Here is an 18,273-nt window from a genome sequence, read left to right as displayed (position 1 = left end):
ACCACTGACTAGATCGTCATGATTACCAGCAGTTGTACAAAATTTAAGTTAAAAAAAATTTAAATCAGGAAATCATTGTCCATTGTTTTTGGGGTGAAGCCCCGCCTCCCATGGTCTGAAGCTCCTTCTATTGGTCTGAAGCTCCTCCCCTCCTCCTGTGTCAGGTTAGATGGCTGTAGGTGGGGGAGGAGGGTGAGGTGTTTTTTTCAGGGTGGTTGGGGGGGGGGTCAGAGAGGTCAGAGTGTTTGGCAACACGGTGGCGTCATTATGGTGAGATCTCCGGGAGAGGTGAAGTGATGTAATACAGGAAGTGATGTGCTCTGTGACCTCCGACTCCCCACGCTACTGCCTACGACTCGGAATCCTGAGGAGATATGAGGTAGAAGAAGGGTCAACCAATCAATCCTGAGGAGATATGAGGTAGAAAAAGGGTCAACGAATCACTCAAAACAATCAACTGATCAAACAAGCAACCATCTGATTGTGTTCATAACATTTACAGAAATGTAAATCAACACAATACATTATCAGACCAGGATATATCAACACAATATATTATCAGACCATACTGCATCAACACAATATATTATCAGACCATACTGCATCAACACAATACATTATCAGACCATACTGCATCAATACAATATCAGACCATACTGCATCAATACAATATCAGACCATACTGCATCAACACAATACATTATCAGACCATACTGCATCAATACAATATCAGACCATACTGCATCAATACAATATCAGACCATACTGCATCAATACAATATCAGACCATACTGCATCAATACAATATCAGACCATACTGCATCAATACAATACATTATCAGACCATACTGCATCAATACAATATCAGACCATACTGCATCAACACAATATCAGACCATACTGCATCAATACAATACATTATCAGACCATACTGCATCAATACATTATCAGACCATACTGCATCAATACAATATCAGACCATACTGCATCAATACAATATCAGACCATACTGCATCAATACAATACATTATCAGACCATACTGCATCAATACAATACAATATCAGACCATACTGCATCAACACAATATATTATTAGACCATACTGCATCAATACATTATCAGACCATACTGCATCAATACAATATCAGACCATACTGCATCAACAATACAATATCAGACCATACTGCATCAATACAATATATTATTAGACCATACTGCATCAATACAATATATTATCAGACCATACTGCATCAACAATACAATATCAGACCATACTGCATCAATACAATACATTATTAGACCATACTGCATCAATACAATATATTATCAGACCATACTGCATCAATACAATACAATATCAGACCATACTGCATCAACACAATATATTATTAGACCATACTGCATCAATACATTATCAGACCATACTGCATCAATACAATATCAGACCATACTGCATCAATACAATATCAGACCATACTGCATCAACAATACAATATCAGACCATACTGCATCAATACAATATATTATTAGACCATACTGCATCAACACAATACATTATCAGACCATACTGCATCAACAATACAATATCAGACCATACTGCATCAATACAATACATTATCAGACCATACTGCATCAACAATACAATATCAGACCATACTGCATCAATACAATATATTATCAGACCATACTGCATCAACACAATATCAGACCATACTGCATCAACACAATATCAGACCATACTGCATCAACACAATATCAGACCATACTGCATCAACACAATATCAGACCATACTGCATCAATACAATACATTATCAGACCATACTGCATCAATACATCATCAGACCATACTGCATCAATACAATACATTATCAGACCATACTGCATCAATACAATATCATACCATACTGCATCAATACAATATCAGACCATACTGCATCAACACAATATCAGACCATACTGCATCAATACAATACATTATCAGACCATACTGCATCAATACATTATCAGACCATACTGCATCAATACAATATCAGACCATACTGCATCAATACAATATCAGACCATACTGCATCAATACAATACATTATCAGACCATACTGCATCAACACAATATATTATTAGACCATACTGCATCAATACATTATCAGACCATACTGCATCAATACAATATCAGACCATACTGCATCAATACAATATCAGACCATACTGCATCAATACAATATCAGACCATACTGCATCAACAATACAATATCAGACCATACTGCATCAATACAATATATTATTAGACCATACTGCATCAATACAATATATTATCAGACCATACTGCATCAACAATACAATATCAGACCATACTGCATCAACAATACAATATCAGACCATACTGCATCAATACAATACATTATTAGACCATACTGCATCAATACAATATATTATCAGACCATACTGCATCAATACAATACAATATCAGACCATACTGCATCAATACAATATATTATTAGACCATACTGCATCAATACATTATCAGACCATACTGCATCAATACAATATCAGACCATACTGCATCAATACAATATCAGACCATACTGCATCAACAATACAATATCAGACCATACTGCATCAATACAATATATTATTAGACCATACTGCATCAACACAATACATTATCAGACCATACTGCATCAATACAATATCAGACCATACTGCATCAATACAATATCAGACCATACTGCATCAACAATACAATATCAGACCATACTGCATCAATACAATATATTATTAGACCATACTGCATCAACACAATACATTATCAGACCATACTGCATCAACAATACAATATCAGACCATACTGCATCAATACAATACATTATCAGACCATACTGCATCAACAATACAATATCAGACCATACTGCATCAATTCAATATATTATCAGACCATACTGCATCAACACAATATCAGACCATACTGCATCAACACAATATCAGACCATACTGCATCAATACAATACATTATCAGACCATACTGCATCAATACATTATCAGACCATACTGCATCAATACAATATCAGACCATACTGCATCAATACAATATCAGACCATACTGCATCAACAATACAATATCAGACCATACTGCATCAATACAATATATTATCAGACCATACTGCATCAACACAATACATTATTAGACCATACTGCATCAACACAATATCAGACCATACTGCATCAATACAATATCAGACCATACTGCATCAACACAATATCAGACCATACTGCATCAACACATTATCAGACCATACTGCATCAATACAATACATTATCAGACCATACTGCATCAATACAATACATTATCAGACCATACTGCATCAATACAATATCAGACCATACTGCATCAATACAATATCAGACCATACTGCATCAACACATTATCAGACCATACTGCATCAATACAATACATTATCAGACCATACTGCATCAATACAATATCAGACCATACTGCATCAACACAATATCAGACCATACTGCATCAACACATTATCAGACCATACTGCATCAATACAATACATTATCAGACCATACTGCATCAATACAATATATTATTAGACCATACTGCATCAATACAATACATTATCAGACCATACTGCATCAACACAATATATTATCAGAACATACTGCATCAATACAATACATTATCAGACCATACTGCATCAACACAATATCAGACCATACTGCATCAACACAATATATTATCAGACCATACTGCATCAATACATTATCAGAACATACTGCATCAACACAATATCAGACCATACTGCATCAACACAATATATTATCAGACCATACTGCATCAATACAATACATTATCAGAACATACTGCATCAATACAATACATTATCAGACCATACTGCATCAATACATTATCAGAACATACTGCATCAACACAATATCAGACCATACTGCATCAACAATACATTATCAGAACATACTGCATCAACACAATATCAGACCATACTGCATCAACACAATATCAGACCATACTGCAGCAACACAATATCAGACCATACTGCATCAACAATACATTATCAGAACATACTGCATCAACACAATATCAGACCATACTGCATCAATACAATATCAGACCATACTGCATCAATACAATATCAGACCATACTGCATCAATACATTATCAGACCATACTGCATCAATACAATACATTATTAGACCATACTGCATCAATACATTATCAGACCATACTGCATCAATACAATACATTATTAGACCATACTGCATCAATACAATACATTATTAGACCATACTGCATCAATACAATATATTATTAGACCATACTGCATCAACACAATATATTATTAGACCATACTGCATCAATACAATATATTATTAGACCATACTGCATCAATACAATATATTATTAGACCATACTGCATCAATACATTATCAGACCATACTGCATCAATACAATATCAGACCATACTGCATCAACACATTATCAGACCATACTGCATCAATACAATATCAGACCATACTGCATCAACACAATATATTATCAGACCATACTGCATCAACACATTATCAGACCATACTGCATCAATACAATATATTATTAGACCATACTGCATCAATACAATACATTATCAGACCATACTGCATCAACAATACATTATCAGACCATACTGCATCAACACAATACATTATCAGACCAGGATGAATCAACACAACACATTATCAGACCAGGATGAATCAACACAATACATTATCAGAACATACTGCATCAACACAATACATTATCAGACCATACTGCATCAACACAATATATTATCAGACCAGGATGAATCAACACAACACATTATCAGACCAGGATGAATCAATACAATACAATATCAGACCATACTGCATCATTACAATACATTATCAGACCATACTGCATCAACACAATACATTATCAGACCATACTGCATCAATACATTATCAGAACATGCTGAATCCAAGCTGAAAGGTTCATAAGGGACCCTGTTAATTCAGGAGTCTCCTGAGAGAGAGATCACCATGTTCTGTTTGTCAGCAACATCCAACCTTATTAAAAGTCCTCATCAACAAACAAACCAGGAGGCGTCCCAAATTACAGCCTATTCCCTAACGAGTGCACTACATTAGAACAGGGCTCATAGGGCCGTAAAGGGGGCCACACGGTGCAGGTAAAAAAAAAGTAGTGCACTGTATAGGGAATAGAGTGTCATTTGGGACGAACCCACTCATTCAAGTCCACTGGTCTATGTTAATCACATCCCAGCCAATTAGTGGAGTTCTCCAAATCAGCCGCCAGACTGGAGACAGACCAGGCATGTGATTGGAGGAAAATCTAATGATCCTGGTTACTGATAAATCTGTGGAAAAGGAGACAATGATATCGTCCCAATTTGCACCCTATTCCCTATATTGTGCACTACGTTAGACCAGAGCCTATAGAGCCCATGTAGTGCACTGCATTGGACCAGAGCCTATAGAGCCCAGGTAGTGCACTACATTGGATCAGAGCCTATAGAGCCCAGGTAGTGCACTACGTTAGACCAGAGCCTATAGAGCCCTTGTAGTGCACTGCATTGGACCAGAGCCTATAGAGCCCAGGTAGTGCACTACATTGGCCCAGAGCCTATAGAGCCCAGGTAGTGCACTGCATTGGACCAGAGCCTATAGAGCCCAGGTAGTGCACTACGTTAGACCAGAGCCTATAGAGCCCAGGTAGTGCACTGCATTGGACCAGAGCCTATAGAGCCCAGGTAGTGCACTACATTGGACCAGAGCCTATAGAGCCCAGGTAGTGCACTGCATTGGACCAGAGCCTATAGAGCCCAGGTAGTGCACTGCATTGGACCAGAGCCTATAGAGCCCATGTAGTGCACTGCATTGGACCAGAGCCTATAGAGCCCAGGTAGTGCACTACGTTAGACCAGAGCCTATAGAGCCCAGGTAGTGCACTGCATTGGACCAGAGCCTATAGAGCCCAGGTAGTGCAATACAGAAGGAATAAGGTGCCATTTGGGACATGTGGACAGACCATGTGATGTCTGCTGGACGAGTGACTCAGACTGTGTTCCTTCTCAGGGTCATTTATCAAGACAGGAACATCCTGTATATTCTCAGGAATCAGACACGAGTCGTCTAGACAGTAGCATCCTGTTTATTCTCGGGAATCAGACACGAGTCGTCTAGAAGACAGTAGCATCCTGTTTATTCTCGGGAATCAGACACGAGTCATCTAGAAGACAGTAACATATTCAGCCACTCTAGGAGAACAATGGAAGTCGGCCCTGTAGCTGCCGAGGGCCCTCCCCACCACCCTGTAGCTGCCGAGGGCCCCCCCCCACCACCCTGTAGCTGCCGAGGGCCCCCCCCCACCACCCTGTAGCTGCCGAGGCCCCCCACCACCCTGTAGCTGCCGAGGGCCCCTCCCACCACCCTGTAGCTGCCGAGGGCCCCTCCCACCACCCTGTAGCTGCCGAGGGCCCCTCCCACCACCCTGTAGCTGCCGAGGGCCCCTCACACCACCCTGTAGCTGCCGAGGGCCCCTCCCACCACCCTGTAGCTGCCGAGGGCCCCTCCCACCACCCTGTAGCTGCCGAGGGCCCCTCACACCACCCTGTAGCTGCCGAGGGCCCCTCCCACCACCCTGTAGCTGCCGAGGGCCCCTCCAGCCCTGTAGCTGTACAACTAGTGGAGCCTTACAGTCTTCAGACCTTTTCCCTTGCAAACAGTGTGTGTGTGTGTGTGTGTGTGTGTGTGTGTGTGTGTGTGTCATACCTTCACTGAGGGCGGTGAGCTGAGGCCTAGGAATGTAAACACAGTGTTGTTCTCCTTGGACTGGAAGAAGTCCTCATAGTCCTGATGGAATGAACACACACACACACACACACACACACACACACACACACAACGTCCGTTTTCATTTTGGCATGAAAAGTAAATATTGCGATACTTTTATCCCTTTACCCCAAAAATAGCCTTTCTCCTTGTGGGAAAATGAGATATTTTCTTTGTTTTACTATCCTTGTGAGGTCTTCTATTCACCACAAGGATCACACACACACACACACACACACGATGCGCGGGTTGAGTCATAATTCGCCGTTATATCTGCGCGTTGGGCGGGGTTTAGCGTCAATAAATATTGTGTGGCTGAAGGGCGGATTGAATAAAAGACCAGCAATACCTTAAACAATCCACAAATGAATCATTCTTGTGCAATTTATATCTATAGGCAACATTGAGGTTTTCTTTCATTATTTGAGGCTCTGGTATTAGTGTATAAAGCCTAAGCTTTAGGGCTTAACTGTACATACGCCGAATACCCTACACAGCCAATCGACAAAATAATGCTTTTGGGAACAAGCAAAAACCCGTTTACGTCAATCCACGGAGGCAAAAAGGACACTATTGAAGTTCAATTCAATAAGACAAAAGCTCTCGAAAATGTAGAGTTGAAAATAAAAGGGAGTGAGGACCAGAAAAGTTGTGTTTGGAAAATATTTGACTGAAGTTTTAAAATAGGATGATAGCAGTGCTGACTACGTTAGACAGTCACAAGACATGAATTCAAATGAGGCCCGTGGCAGGTCAAGGGAACTGTAGCCTACTGTTCAGGTTAAATGGAAACTGACATCTGGACACTGACTGTAGGTCTTTAACCTCTCAAATAACATTAACTCCTGCAGAATTAAGATTTTCTTGCAGTTAAATGATACACAACATTTGGACTTTGGGGAACAGGAGTGATTTATTTATTTCTACGTCTTGAGAGAATGAATGGTAATGCTCAACCATCTGTAGAGGTGACGTCTTTATGATAAAAGCGTCATAGAAACGGCTATTATTTCAACCACGTAAAATATCAAAGCCGAACTGAAATATTATCAGAAACACGTTGGGTTGTTTTCACAGCATGCTATTTCCTTACAACCGGTCAAAATAATATCGTGATCTTTTGTCGCGTTGTTGTATTTTCTCTCCCCGGTCCCTAAAAACGTCTTCCGCTCCGCAAAAGACAGAAAACGTGACGAATGACAACCTAGATTGAAGCGTTCGTTCATTCTATCGATGTATGACATTCATTCTGGTTAACAAGGATCGATTTAGTCTTCTAATACAACATATAACGACAGAAGAGAAGCTGCATGCATCTAATTATAGACAAGTTGACTAACAAAATGTTGGAAATTAGAACCAGAAACGTTTCTAAAATCAGGTAACAAGAAATTCCTGCAGCCCCTGTCAATTTCTGTTGTTGTTGTTGTTGTTGTTGCAGTCTTTGACTGAAGCCTATAGCGCATTTTCTATATTTGCGGGCCTCCGGTTTTCACATGTAGTCAGGCGGTTGCGGTTATTAGCAATTGCGGGCGGGTGATGAAATCGCTGACACACACTTTTGTTGTTGAGATCTCCATTTGAAACAGCTTGTCTTACTCGGGTCCGACATGTAAAAATAAATAAATAAATATATACATTGCAGACAAAATACTTTACAATTGACATACATTTAATAACATTAACATTGCTGTTCACTTGCGCTATGTAAGATGGGAGTTCCATGCGCATGTCTCTGCATAATACTGTAGGGTTCCTTGCTCGTACACACACACACACACACACACACACACATACACACACACACACATACACACACACATTCCCTGTGGGCTCTGGCCAAAGGTAGTGCACTATAAAGGGAAAAGGGTGCAATTTGGGATGTCACCCTTGATAATCTGCCCCATGGAGCAACAGGATTATGCCGCAGGGGTTACCCAGCAATATGCCGACTAAGCACAGGGCGCAGGACGGCTGACGTTAGCACCGCTAGCTAGCTCGCTCGCTCATTCATCACTAAGCACAGGGCACAGGACGGCTAATGTTAGCATCGCTAGCTAGCTCGCTCGCTCATTCATCACTAAGCACAGGGCACAGGACGGCTAATGTTAGCTAGCTCGTTCCACCAACTGACCATTCAGTCTACATGCTAACATTTGAACAACTAACACAGGCTATATGCTAAATGCTAACATTAGATTACTTCATCACAAACATTAGCATTACGTGGCTTCGTTTGGGTTCAGGACCAGTTCTTGTGTTTTGGCAGGGAATTGGACAGAAATTCATCCATCCATCTTACCCCACAGTCGCAGTCTCCGTTGAAGATTTGTGGGGGAAGCGGGTTGCCCTTGTCTGGGTGTTTCTCCTGGGTTAGGGTTAATGAGGAGCACTACGGTATCTATCTCTTACCCCACAGTAGCAGTCTCCGTTGAAGATCTGTGGGGGAAGCGGGTTGCCCTTGTCTGGGTGTTTCTCCGGGGGGATGTGTTGGTACATCCACAGCCTTCTCTCCTCCACATTGGTGATGTCCACCTCCTGGAAGGAGATCCGGTTGGCCTCCAGGAACCCCACCACAGCTTGCTGACGTTTCTTCACCTGTAGTGGGGGGAGAAAGAGACTTCCAATCATCAGGATACAGGATTCTGGAAGGAAGTCACACGATATACAAGAGAACCATACTGAAGAAGGTCTGTCACCTGCCCCCCCGTGTTACCTGCCTCTCCCTCCCCCCGTGTCACCTGCCCCCCCTCGTGTCACCTGCCCCCCCTCGTGTCACCTGCCCCCCGTGTCACCTGCCCCCCTCGTGTCACCTTCCCCCTCCCCCGTGTCACCTTCCCCCTCCCCCCGTGTCACCTGCCCCCCTCCCCTCCCCGTGTCACCTGCCCCCCCCGTGTCACCTGCCCCCTCCCACTCCCCGTGTCACCAGCCCCCCTCCCCCCCCCCGTGTCACCTGCCCCCCGTGTCACCTGCCCCCCCTCCCCCTCCCCCATGTCACCTGCCCCCCCCGCCCCGTGTTACCTGCCCCCCCTCCCCCGTTTCACCTGCCCCCCGCTCCCCCTCCCCCATGTCACCTGCCCCCCCGCCGTGTCACCTGCCCCCCTCCCCCGTGTCACCTGCCCCCCCCCCTCCCCTCCCCGTGTCACCTGCCCCCCCTCGTGTCACCTGCCTCTCCCTCCCCCAGTGTCACCTGCCCCCCTCCCCCCGTGTCACCTGCCCCCCTCGTGTCACCTGCCTCTCCCTCCCCCAGTGTCACCTGCCCCCTCCCCCTCCCCCGTGTCACCTTCCCCCTCCCCCGTGTCACCTGCCCCCCTCCCCCGTGTCACCTGCCCCCCCCCTCCCCTCCCCCTGTCACCTTCCCCCTCCCCTCCCCCATGTCACCTGCCCCCCGTGTTACCTGCCCCCCCGTGTCACCTGCCCCCCGCTCCCCCTCCCCCATGTCACCCCCCCCCGTGTCACCTGCCCCCCTCCCCGTGTCACCTGCCCCCCTCCCCCTCCCCCGTGTCACCTGCCCCCCCCCTCCCCCTCCCCGTGTCACCTGCCCCCCTCCCCCGTGTCACCTGCCCCCCTCCCCCTCCCCCATGTCACCTGCCCCCCGTGTCACCTGCCCCCCGTGTCACCTGCCCCCCGTGTCACCTGCCCCCCAGTGTCACCTGCCCCTCCCCCAGTGTCACCTGCCCCCCCCCAGTGTCACCTGCCCCCCCCCAGTGTCACCTGCCCCTCCCCCAGTGTCACCTGCCCCCCCCCGTGTCACCTGCCCCCCGTGTCACCTGCCCCTCCCCCAGTGTCACCTGCCCCCCCAGTGTCACCTGCCCCCCCTCCACCCACTGCCTGCTGAAAAAGCAAAACAGTAGAGAGAGAGAGAGATCAGACGTGCTGACACTCCCTTATGGACAGACTAAACAAACACACAGTGTATTGTATTGATCATGTGTCCATCTCTGACGGTAATGGATGTAATTAAGGACCATGTTCTCCATTTAGTACATTACTGTTGACTAAAGCCTGATTGGTTAATAACACCTTCTTCAGAACGTTGTGGCTGTGGCTTTACTCAAATTAGCCTCAATCAAATTGTACTCGTTTGCTAGATTACAATCTGTTTAGTTTGTAGCTTGTTGGTAGAACACACTGGGTGGTCAAATCAAATGTATTTATTTATAAAGCCCTTCGTACATCAGCTGATATCTCAAAGTGCTGTACAGAAACCCAGCCTAAAACCCCCAAACAGCAAGCAATGCAGGTGTAGAAGCACGGTGGCTAGGAAAAAAACCCTAGAAAAGGCCACAACACTATGGGTCCAAGCCAGGCCAGCTACTACGGTGTTCAGGTTAGGCATTTAGTATACACCCTCTTCAAATCAAATCAAATGTATTTATTTATATAGCCCTTCGTACATCAGCTGATATCTCAAAGTGCTGTACAGAAACCCAGCCTAAAACCCCCAAATAGCAAGCAATGCAGGTGTAGAAGCACACTATGGGTCCAAGCCAGGCCAGCTTCTACGGTGTTCAGGTTAGGCATTTAGTATACACCCTCTTCAAATCAAATCAAATGTATTTATTTATATAGCCCTTCGTACATCAGCTGATATCTCAAAGTGCTGTACAGAAACCCAGCCTAAAACCCCCAAATAGCAAGCAATGCAGGTGTAGAAGCACGGTGGCTAGGAAAAACTCCCTAGAAAAGGCCACAACACTATGGGTCCAAGCCAGGCCAGCTACTACAGGGTGGTCAGCTGAGCTTGATTCTGTCCCTACAGAAGTAATGAGAGGATAGTCTATGACAGTTTAAAACCGTGTGTGACTGTGACGAGTAGGAAAAACATCCCAGTGAGAACACACCCTCTCTCTGCTGACGGTGCCACCTTCCCGTGTCTCAGTCTGCTGAGTGCTCCAGCTGGACCCAGTCACCGAGAGCAAGAGAGAACAAACAACATTTTATGGAACACAAAGCCTTCACTATCTCATCCTGGAATATCCCAGGCCTGAGGTCATCTGCCTTTGGCCTAAAGAGCAGGAACCTGGACTTCAAAGAAATACAGACATTGTCATCCTACAAGACACAGAGCTGGTAGTCCCATCCACCACACTACCAGGTGGGTGGTACAGAGGAGATGGACCCACTGGTTGTCCTCTAGGTTACAGAGAGCTGGTAGTCCCATCCACCACACTACCAGGTGGGTGGTATAGAGGAGATGGACCCAGTGGCTTCTTCCTTGCTGAGCGGCCTTTCAGGTTATGTCAATATAGGACTCGTTTTACTGTGGATATAGATACTTTCGTATCCGTTTCCTCGAGCATCTTCACAAGGTCCTTTGCTGTTGTTGTGGGATTGATTTGCACTGGGGCGGCAGGGTAGCCTAGTGGTTAGAGTGGAGGGGCGGCAGGGTAGCCTAGTGGTTAGAGCGTTGGACTAGTAACCGAAAGGTTCAAATCCCCGAGCTTACAAGGTACAAATCTGTCATTCTGATTTGATTTTCCCCATGATGTCAAGCAAAGAGGAACTGAGTTTGAAGGTAGGCCTTGAAATAAGCCTATCAGAATCTCCTAAAGCCATGACATAATTTTATGGAATTTTCCATGCTGTTTAAAGGCACAGTCAACTTAGTGTATGTAAACTTCTGACCCACTGGAATTGTGATACAGTGAATTATAAGTGAAATAATCTGTCTAAACAATTGTTGGAAAAATTACTTGTGTCACAAAGTAGATGTCCTAACTGACTTGCCAAAACTCTGTGTGGTTGAAAAATGTGTTTTAATGACTCCAACCTAAGTGTATGTAAACTTTCGACTTCAACTGTATATCCCCCCACTAGAATCCCCTATATCCCCCCACTAGAATCCCCTATATCCCCCCCACTAGAATCCCCTATATCCCCCCACTAGAATCCCCTATATCCCCCACTAGAATCCCCTATATCCCCCCACTAGAATCCCCATACTTTAATGAAGACAGCTTCTCCATCCTGGAGGGGGAAATCAATAATTTCCAGGCTCAGGGACATGTACTAGTCTGTGGCAACCTAAATGCCAGAACTGGACAAGAACCTGACACCCTCAGCACACAGGGGGACAAACACCTGGGACTCCTATGGTAGATACACCTATAGTTCATCTCTTGGCAGTAGTACTGTAGACTACTTTATCACTGACCTCAACCCAGAGTCTCTCAGAGCGTTCACAGTCAGCCCACTGACACCCCTATCAGACCACAGCAAAATCACAGTCTACTTGAACAGAGCAATACTTATGAGGCATCAAAGCCAAAGGAACTGAGTAACATTAAGAAATGCTATAGATGGAAGGAATGTAGTTTGGAAACCTACCAAAAAACAATTAGGCAACAACAATTTCAATCCCTTTTAGACAACTTCCTGGACAAAACGTTCCACTGTAACAGTGAAGGTGTAAACTTGGCAGTAGAAAATCTTAACAGTATATTTGACCTCTCAGCTTCCCTATCAAATCTAAACATTTCAAACAGAAAACCTGAAGAAAATGAACAACAATGACAAATGGTTTGATGAAGAATGCAAAAACATAAGAAACTGAGAAACCTGTCCAACCAAAAACACAGAGACCCAGAACACCTGAGTCTACGCCTTCACTATGGTGAATCACTAAAACAATGCAGAAATACACTACGGAAAAAGAAGGAACAGCACGTCAGAAATCAGCTCAATGTAATTGAAGAATCCATAGACTCTAACCACTTCTGGGATAATTGGAACACACTAAACAAACATGAAAAGTTATCTATCCAAAAACAGAGATGTAAACCACATATCCAATCTTTTTGGCCCTATAACAAAGAACAATCAGCAAAAAAATGATATGTTATCATATAAAATCCTAGAATCAACTATTAAAAGACGACCAGAACGCCTTGATTCTCCAATTACATTGAGTGAACTACAGGACAAAATAAAACCCCTCCAACATAAACTCTTTAACATCATCCTCAGCTCTGGCAAATTCCCCAATATTTGGAACCGAGGACTGATCACCCCAATCCACAAAAGTGGAGACAAATTTGACCTTAATAACTACCGTGGGGATATGCATCAACAGCAACCTTGGGAAAAAATCCTCTGCCTTAAATCAGTAACAGCAGTCTAGTTCATTTCCTCAATGTACTGAGCAAATGTCAAATTGGCTTTTAAGAAAAACAAACAAATTACCATACGACAGACCACATATTTCACCCGGAAACAAACCAAAACAAAGTCTTCTCTGCTTTGTTTAGTTCCAAAAATCATTTGACTCAATTTGGCACGAGGGTCTGCTATACAAACTGATGGAAAGTGGTGTTGGGGGAAAAACATACGTCATTATAAAATCCATGTACACAAACAACAAGTGTGCGGTTAAAATTGGCAAAAAACACACATTCCTTTCCACAGGGCCGTGCGGTGAGACAGGGATGCAGCTTAAGCCCCACCCTCTTCAACATATATATCTCAGTGAATTGGCGCAGGCACTAGAACAGTCTGCAGCCTCCGGCCTCACCCTACTATAGAATCTGAAGTCAAATGTCTACTGATGATCTGGTGTGTCTGTCTCCAACCAAGGAGGGCCTATTACATTTACATTTAAGTCATTTAGCAGACGCTCTTATCCAGAGCGACTTACAGCACCTAGATCTACTGCACAGATTCTGTCAGACCTGGACCCTGACAGTAAATCTCACTTAGACAGAAATGGTCCAGTTACCAGGACAACAAATACAAATTCCATCTAGACACCATTGTCCTAGAGCACCAAAAAAACTATACATCCCTTGGCCTAAACATCAGCACCACAGGTAACTTCCACAAAGTTGTGAATGAGCTGAGAGACAAGGCAAGAAGGGCCTTCTATGCCATCAAAAGAAACATACCATACGACCAATTAGGATTTGGCTAAAAATCAATTATAGAACCCATTGCCCTTTATGGTTGTGAGGTCTGGGGTCTGCTCAACAACCAAGAATTCACAAAATGGGACAAACACCAAATTGAGACTCTGGATGCAGAATTCTGCAAAAATATCCTCCGTGTACAACGTAGAACACCAAATAATGCATGCAGAGCAGCATTTTTTAAATTTTATTCTTACCTTTATTTAACCAGGCAAGTCAGTTAAGAACACATTCTTATTTTCAATGACGGCCTGGGAACAGTGGGTTAACTGCCTGTTCAGGGGCAGAACGACAGATTTGTACCTTGTCAGCTCAGGGGTTTGAACTCACAACCTTCTGATTACTAGTCCAACGCTCTAACCACTAGGCTACCCTGCCGCCGAATTAGGCTGATACCCGCTAATTATCAAAATCCAGAAAAGAGCCGTTAAAATCTACAACCACCTAAAAAGGAAGTGATTCCCAAACCTTCCATAACAAAGCCATCACCTACAGAGAGATTAACCTGGAGAAGAGTCCCTTAAGCAAGCTGGTCCTGGGGCTCTGTTCACAAACACAAACAGACCCCACACAGCCCCAGGACAGCAACACAATTAGACCAAACCAAATCATGAGAAAACGATAATTCTTTCCAATGTGTAAAGTAATTAACAAAACCCCCCAGCAAATTAGAATGTTATTTGGCCCTAAACAGAGAGTGCACTGTGGCACCTGACTACTGTGACTGACCCAAACTGAAGGAAAGCTTTGACTATGTACAGATTCAGTGAGCATAGCCCTGATATTGAGAAAGGCCGCCATAGATCCACAAATAATTCAAAAACAAATCCAATTTTGATAAACTCCCATATCTACTGGGTGAAATACCACAGTGATCCATCACAGCAGCAATATTTGTGACCTGTTGCCACAAGAAAAGGGCAACCAGTGAAGAACAAACACCATTGTAAATACAACCCATATTTATGTTAATTTATTTTCCCTTTTGTACTTTAACTATTTACACATCGTTACAACACTGTATTTGAAAATGTCTTTATTATTTTGGAACTTCTGTGAGTCTAATGTTTAATGTAAAATGTTTATTATCTATTTCACTTGCTTTGGCAATGTTAAAAAAAAATTCCCATGCCAATAAAGCCCTTTGAATTGAAACGTAATTGAGAGGGGAGGAGAGAGGGAGGGGGGGGGGGGGGGTGGTCTCAGAGCCTTGTAGACATGGTCATGATGTCACAATGGGACACCGTACGCTTAACTGTCAAAACTCTCTCCTCATAGCAGGCATGAACCATTGTCTAGTTTCTTACAATCTCATCTCTGCTGGAGGCCTATTGTGTATAGATACCATGGCAGTGTGTGTGTGTATGTGTGTGTGTGTGTAAGCCTGTGCGTCTGTGTGCGTCTGTGTCTGTGTCGGTGTCTGCGTGTGTGTGTGTGTTTAGGGATGGTGAGGGCACAATGAAACCATTGTTTTGACACAAAGACAAATGAGCCCAGGGCAATGTAGTAGTACTGAACAATCATTGACAGGCAGACAGACAGGCAGACAGGCAGAACACGGTGACGTAGTGTATTATTGTATGTGTAGTAGTACTGTGCTGTAGTTCAGAGATTAACAGAGGTTAAGACTGAGGACTAATCCTTTTCTCATCACACCACGTGACCACACAACCAGTGTGTTTGTGAAAGAGAGAGAGAATATGAGTACGAGAGAGAGAGAGAATATGAGTACGAGAGAATAGATGAGTACAAGAGAGAGAGAGAGAGAGAATATGAGTATGTGAGAGAGAGAGAGAATATGAGTACGTGAGAGAGAGAGAGAGAGAGAGAATATGAGTACGAGAGAGAGAGAGAGAATATGAGTACGTGAGAGAGAATATGAGTACGTGAGAGAGAGAATATGAGTACGTGAGAGAGAGAGAGAATATATGAGTACGTGAGAGAGAGAGAATATGAGTACGTGAGAGAGAATATGAGTACGAGAGAGAGAGAGAGAATATGAGTACGTGAGAGAGAGAGAGATATGAGTACGTGAGAGAGAGAGAGAGAATATGAGTACGTGAGAGAGAGAGAATATGAGTAGAGAGAGAGAGAGAATATGAGTACGAGAGAGAGAGAGAATATGAGTACGTGAGAGAGAGAGAATATGAGTACGTGAGAGAGAATATGAGTACGTGAGAGAGAGAGAGAATATGAGTACGTGAGAGAGAGAGAATATGAGTACGTGAGAGAGAGAGAGAATATATGAGTACGTGAGAGAGAGAATATGAGTACGAGAGAGAGAGAATATGAGTATGTGAGAGAGAGAATATGAGTACGAGAGAGAGAGAGAGAGAATATGAGTACGAGAGAGAGAGAATAGATGAGTACAAGAGAGAGAGAGAGAGAGAGAGAATATGAGTACGTGAGAGAGAGAGAATATGAGTACGAGAGAGAGAGAGAGAATATGAGTACGAGAGAGAGAGAGAGAGAGAGAATATGAGTAGAGAGAGAGAGAGAGAGAGAGAGAGAATATGAGTACGTGAGAGAGAGAATAGATGAGTACAAGAGAGAGAGAGAGAGAGAGAGAATATGAGTACGTGAGAGAGAGAATAGATACGAGAGAGTACGAGAGAGAGAGAGAATATGAGTACGAGAGAGAGAGAATAGATGAGTACAAGAGAGAGAATATGAGTACGTGAGAGAGAGAGAATATGAGTACGAGAGAGAGAATATGAGTATGTGAGAGAGAGAATATGAGTATGTGAGAGAGAGAGAATATGAGTACGAGAGAGAGAGAGAGAATATGAGTACGAGAGAGAGAGAGAATATGAGTACGTGAGAGAGAGAATATGAGTACGAGAGAGAGAGAGAGAGAGAATATGAGTACGAGAGAGAGAGAATATGAGTACGTGAGAGAGAGAGAGAGAGAGAATATGAGTACGTGAGAGAGAGAGAGAATATGAGTACGTGAGAGAGAGAGAATATGAGTACGTGAGAGAGAATATGAGTACGAGAGAGAGAGAGAGAATATGAGTACGTGAGAGAGAGAGAATATGAGTACGTGAGAGAGAGAGAGAATATATGAGTACGTGAGAGAGAGAATATGAGTACGAGAGAGAGAGAGAATATGAGTACGTGAGAGAGAGAGAATATATGAGTACGAGAGAGAGAGAGAATATGAGTACGTGAGAGAGAATAGATGAGTACAAGAGAGAGAGAGAGAGAGAGAATATGAGTACGTGAGAGAGAGAGAATATGAGTACGAGAGAGAGAGAGAGAATATGAGTACGAGAGAGAGAGAGAATATGAGTACGAGAGAGAGAGAGAGAGAATATGAGTACGAGAGAGAGAGAATATGAGTACGAGAGAGAGAGAGAGAGAGAGAATATGAGTACGAGAGAGAGAGAATAGATGAGTACAAGAGAGAGAGAGAGAGAGAGAATATGAGTACGAGAGAGAGAGAGAATATGAGTACGAGAGAGAGAGAGAATATGAGTACGAGAGAGAGAGAGAGAA

General features: G+C 43.5%; 1 protein-coding gene across 1 annotated transcript in view; it reads right to left on the bottom strand.

Annotated features, from left to right (window-relative positions):
* Nucleotides 1–215: 215 nt before the first annotated feature.
* The window catches only part of sh3bgrl2 (SH3 domain binding glutamate-rich protein like 2), a 43,658-nt gene continuing 25,600 nt past the window's right edge, over nt 216–18,273 (bottom strand). The window contains exons 2-4 of the mRNA XM_065016597.1: nt 9,284–9,469; nt 6,812–6,892; nt 216–364 (exon numbers count right to left, since the gene is read on the bottom strand). Coding sequence (XP_064872669.1) covers nt 350–364; nt 6,812–6,892; nt 9,284–9,469 — 282 coding nt within the window. The 3' untranslated portion in view covers nt 216–349. The remainder of the gene's footprint in view (nt 365–6,811; nt 6,893–9,283; nt 9,470–18,273) is intronic.

This window comes from Oncorhynchus nerka, unplaced genomic scaffold, assembly GCF_034236695.1.
Source record: "Oncorhynchus nerka isolate Pitt River unplaced genomic scaffold, Oner_Uvic_2.0 unplaced_scaffold_960, whole genome shotgun sequence".
Classification (NCBI taxonomy): domain Eukaryota; kingdom Metazoa; phylum Chordata; class Actinopteri; order Salmoniformes; family Salmonidae; genus Oncorhynchus; species Oncorhynchus nerka.
This window is presented reverse-complemented; position numbering and strand designations above follow the sequence as displayed.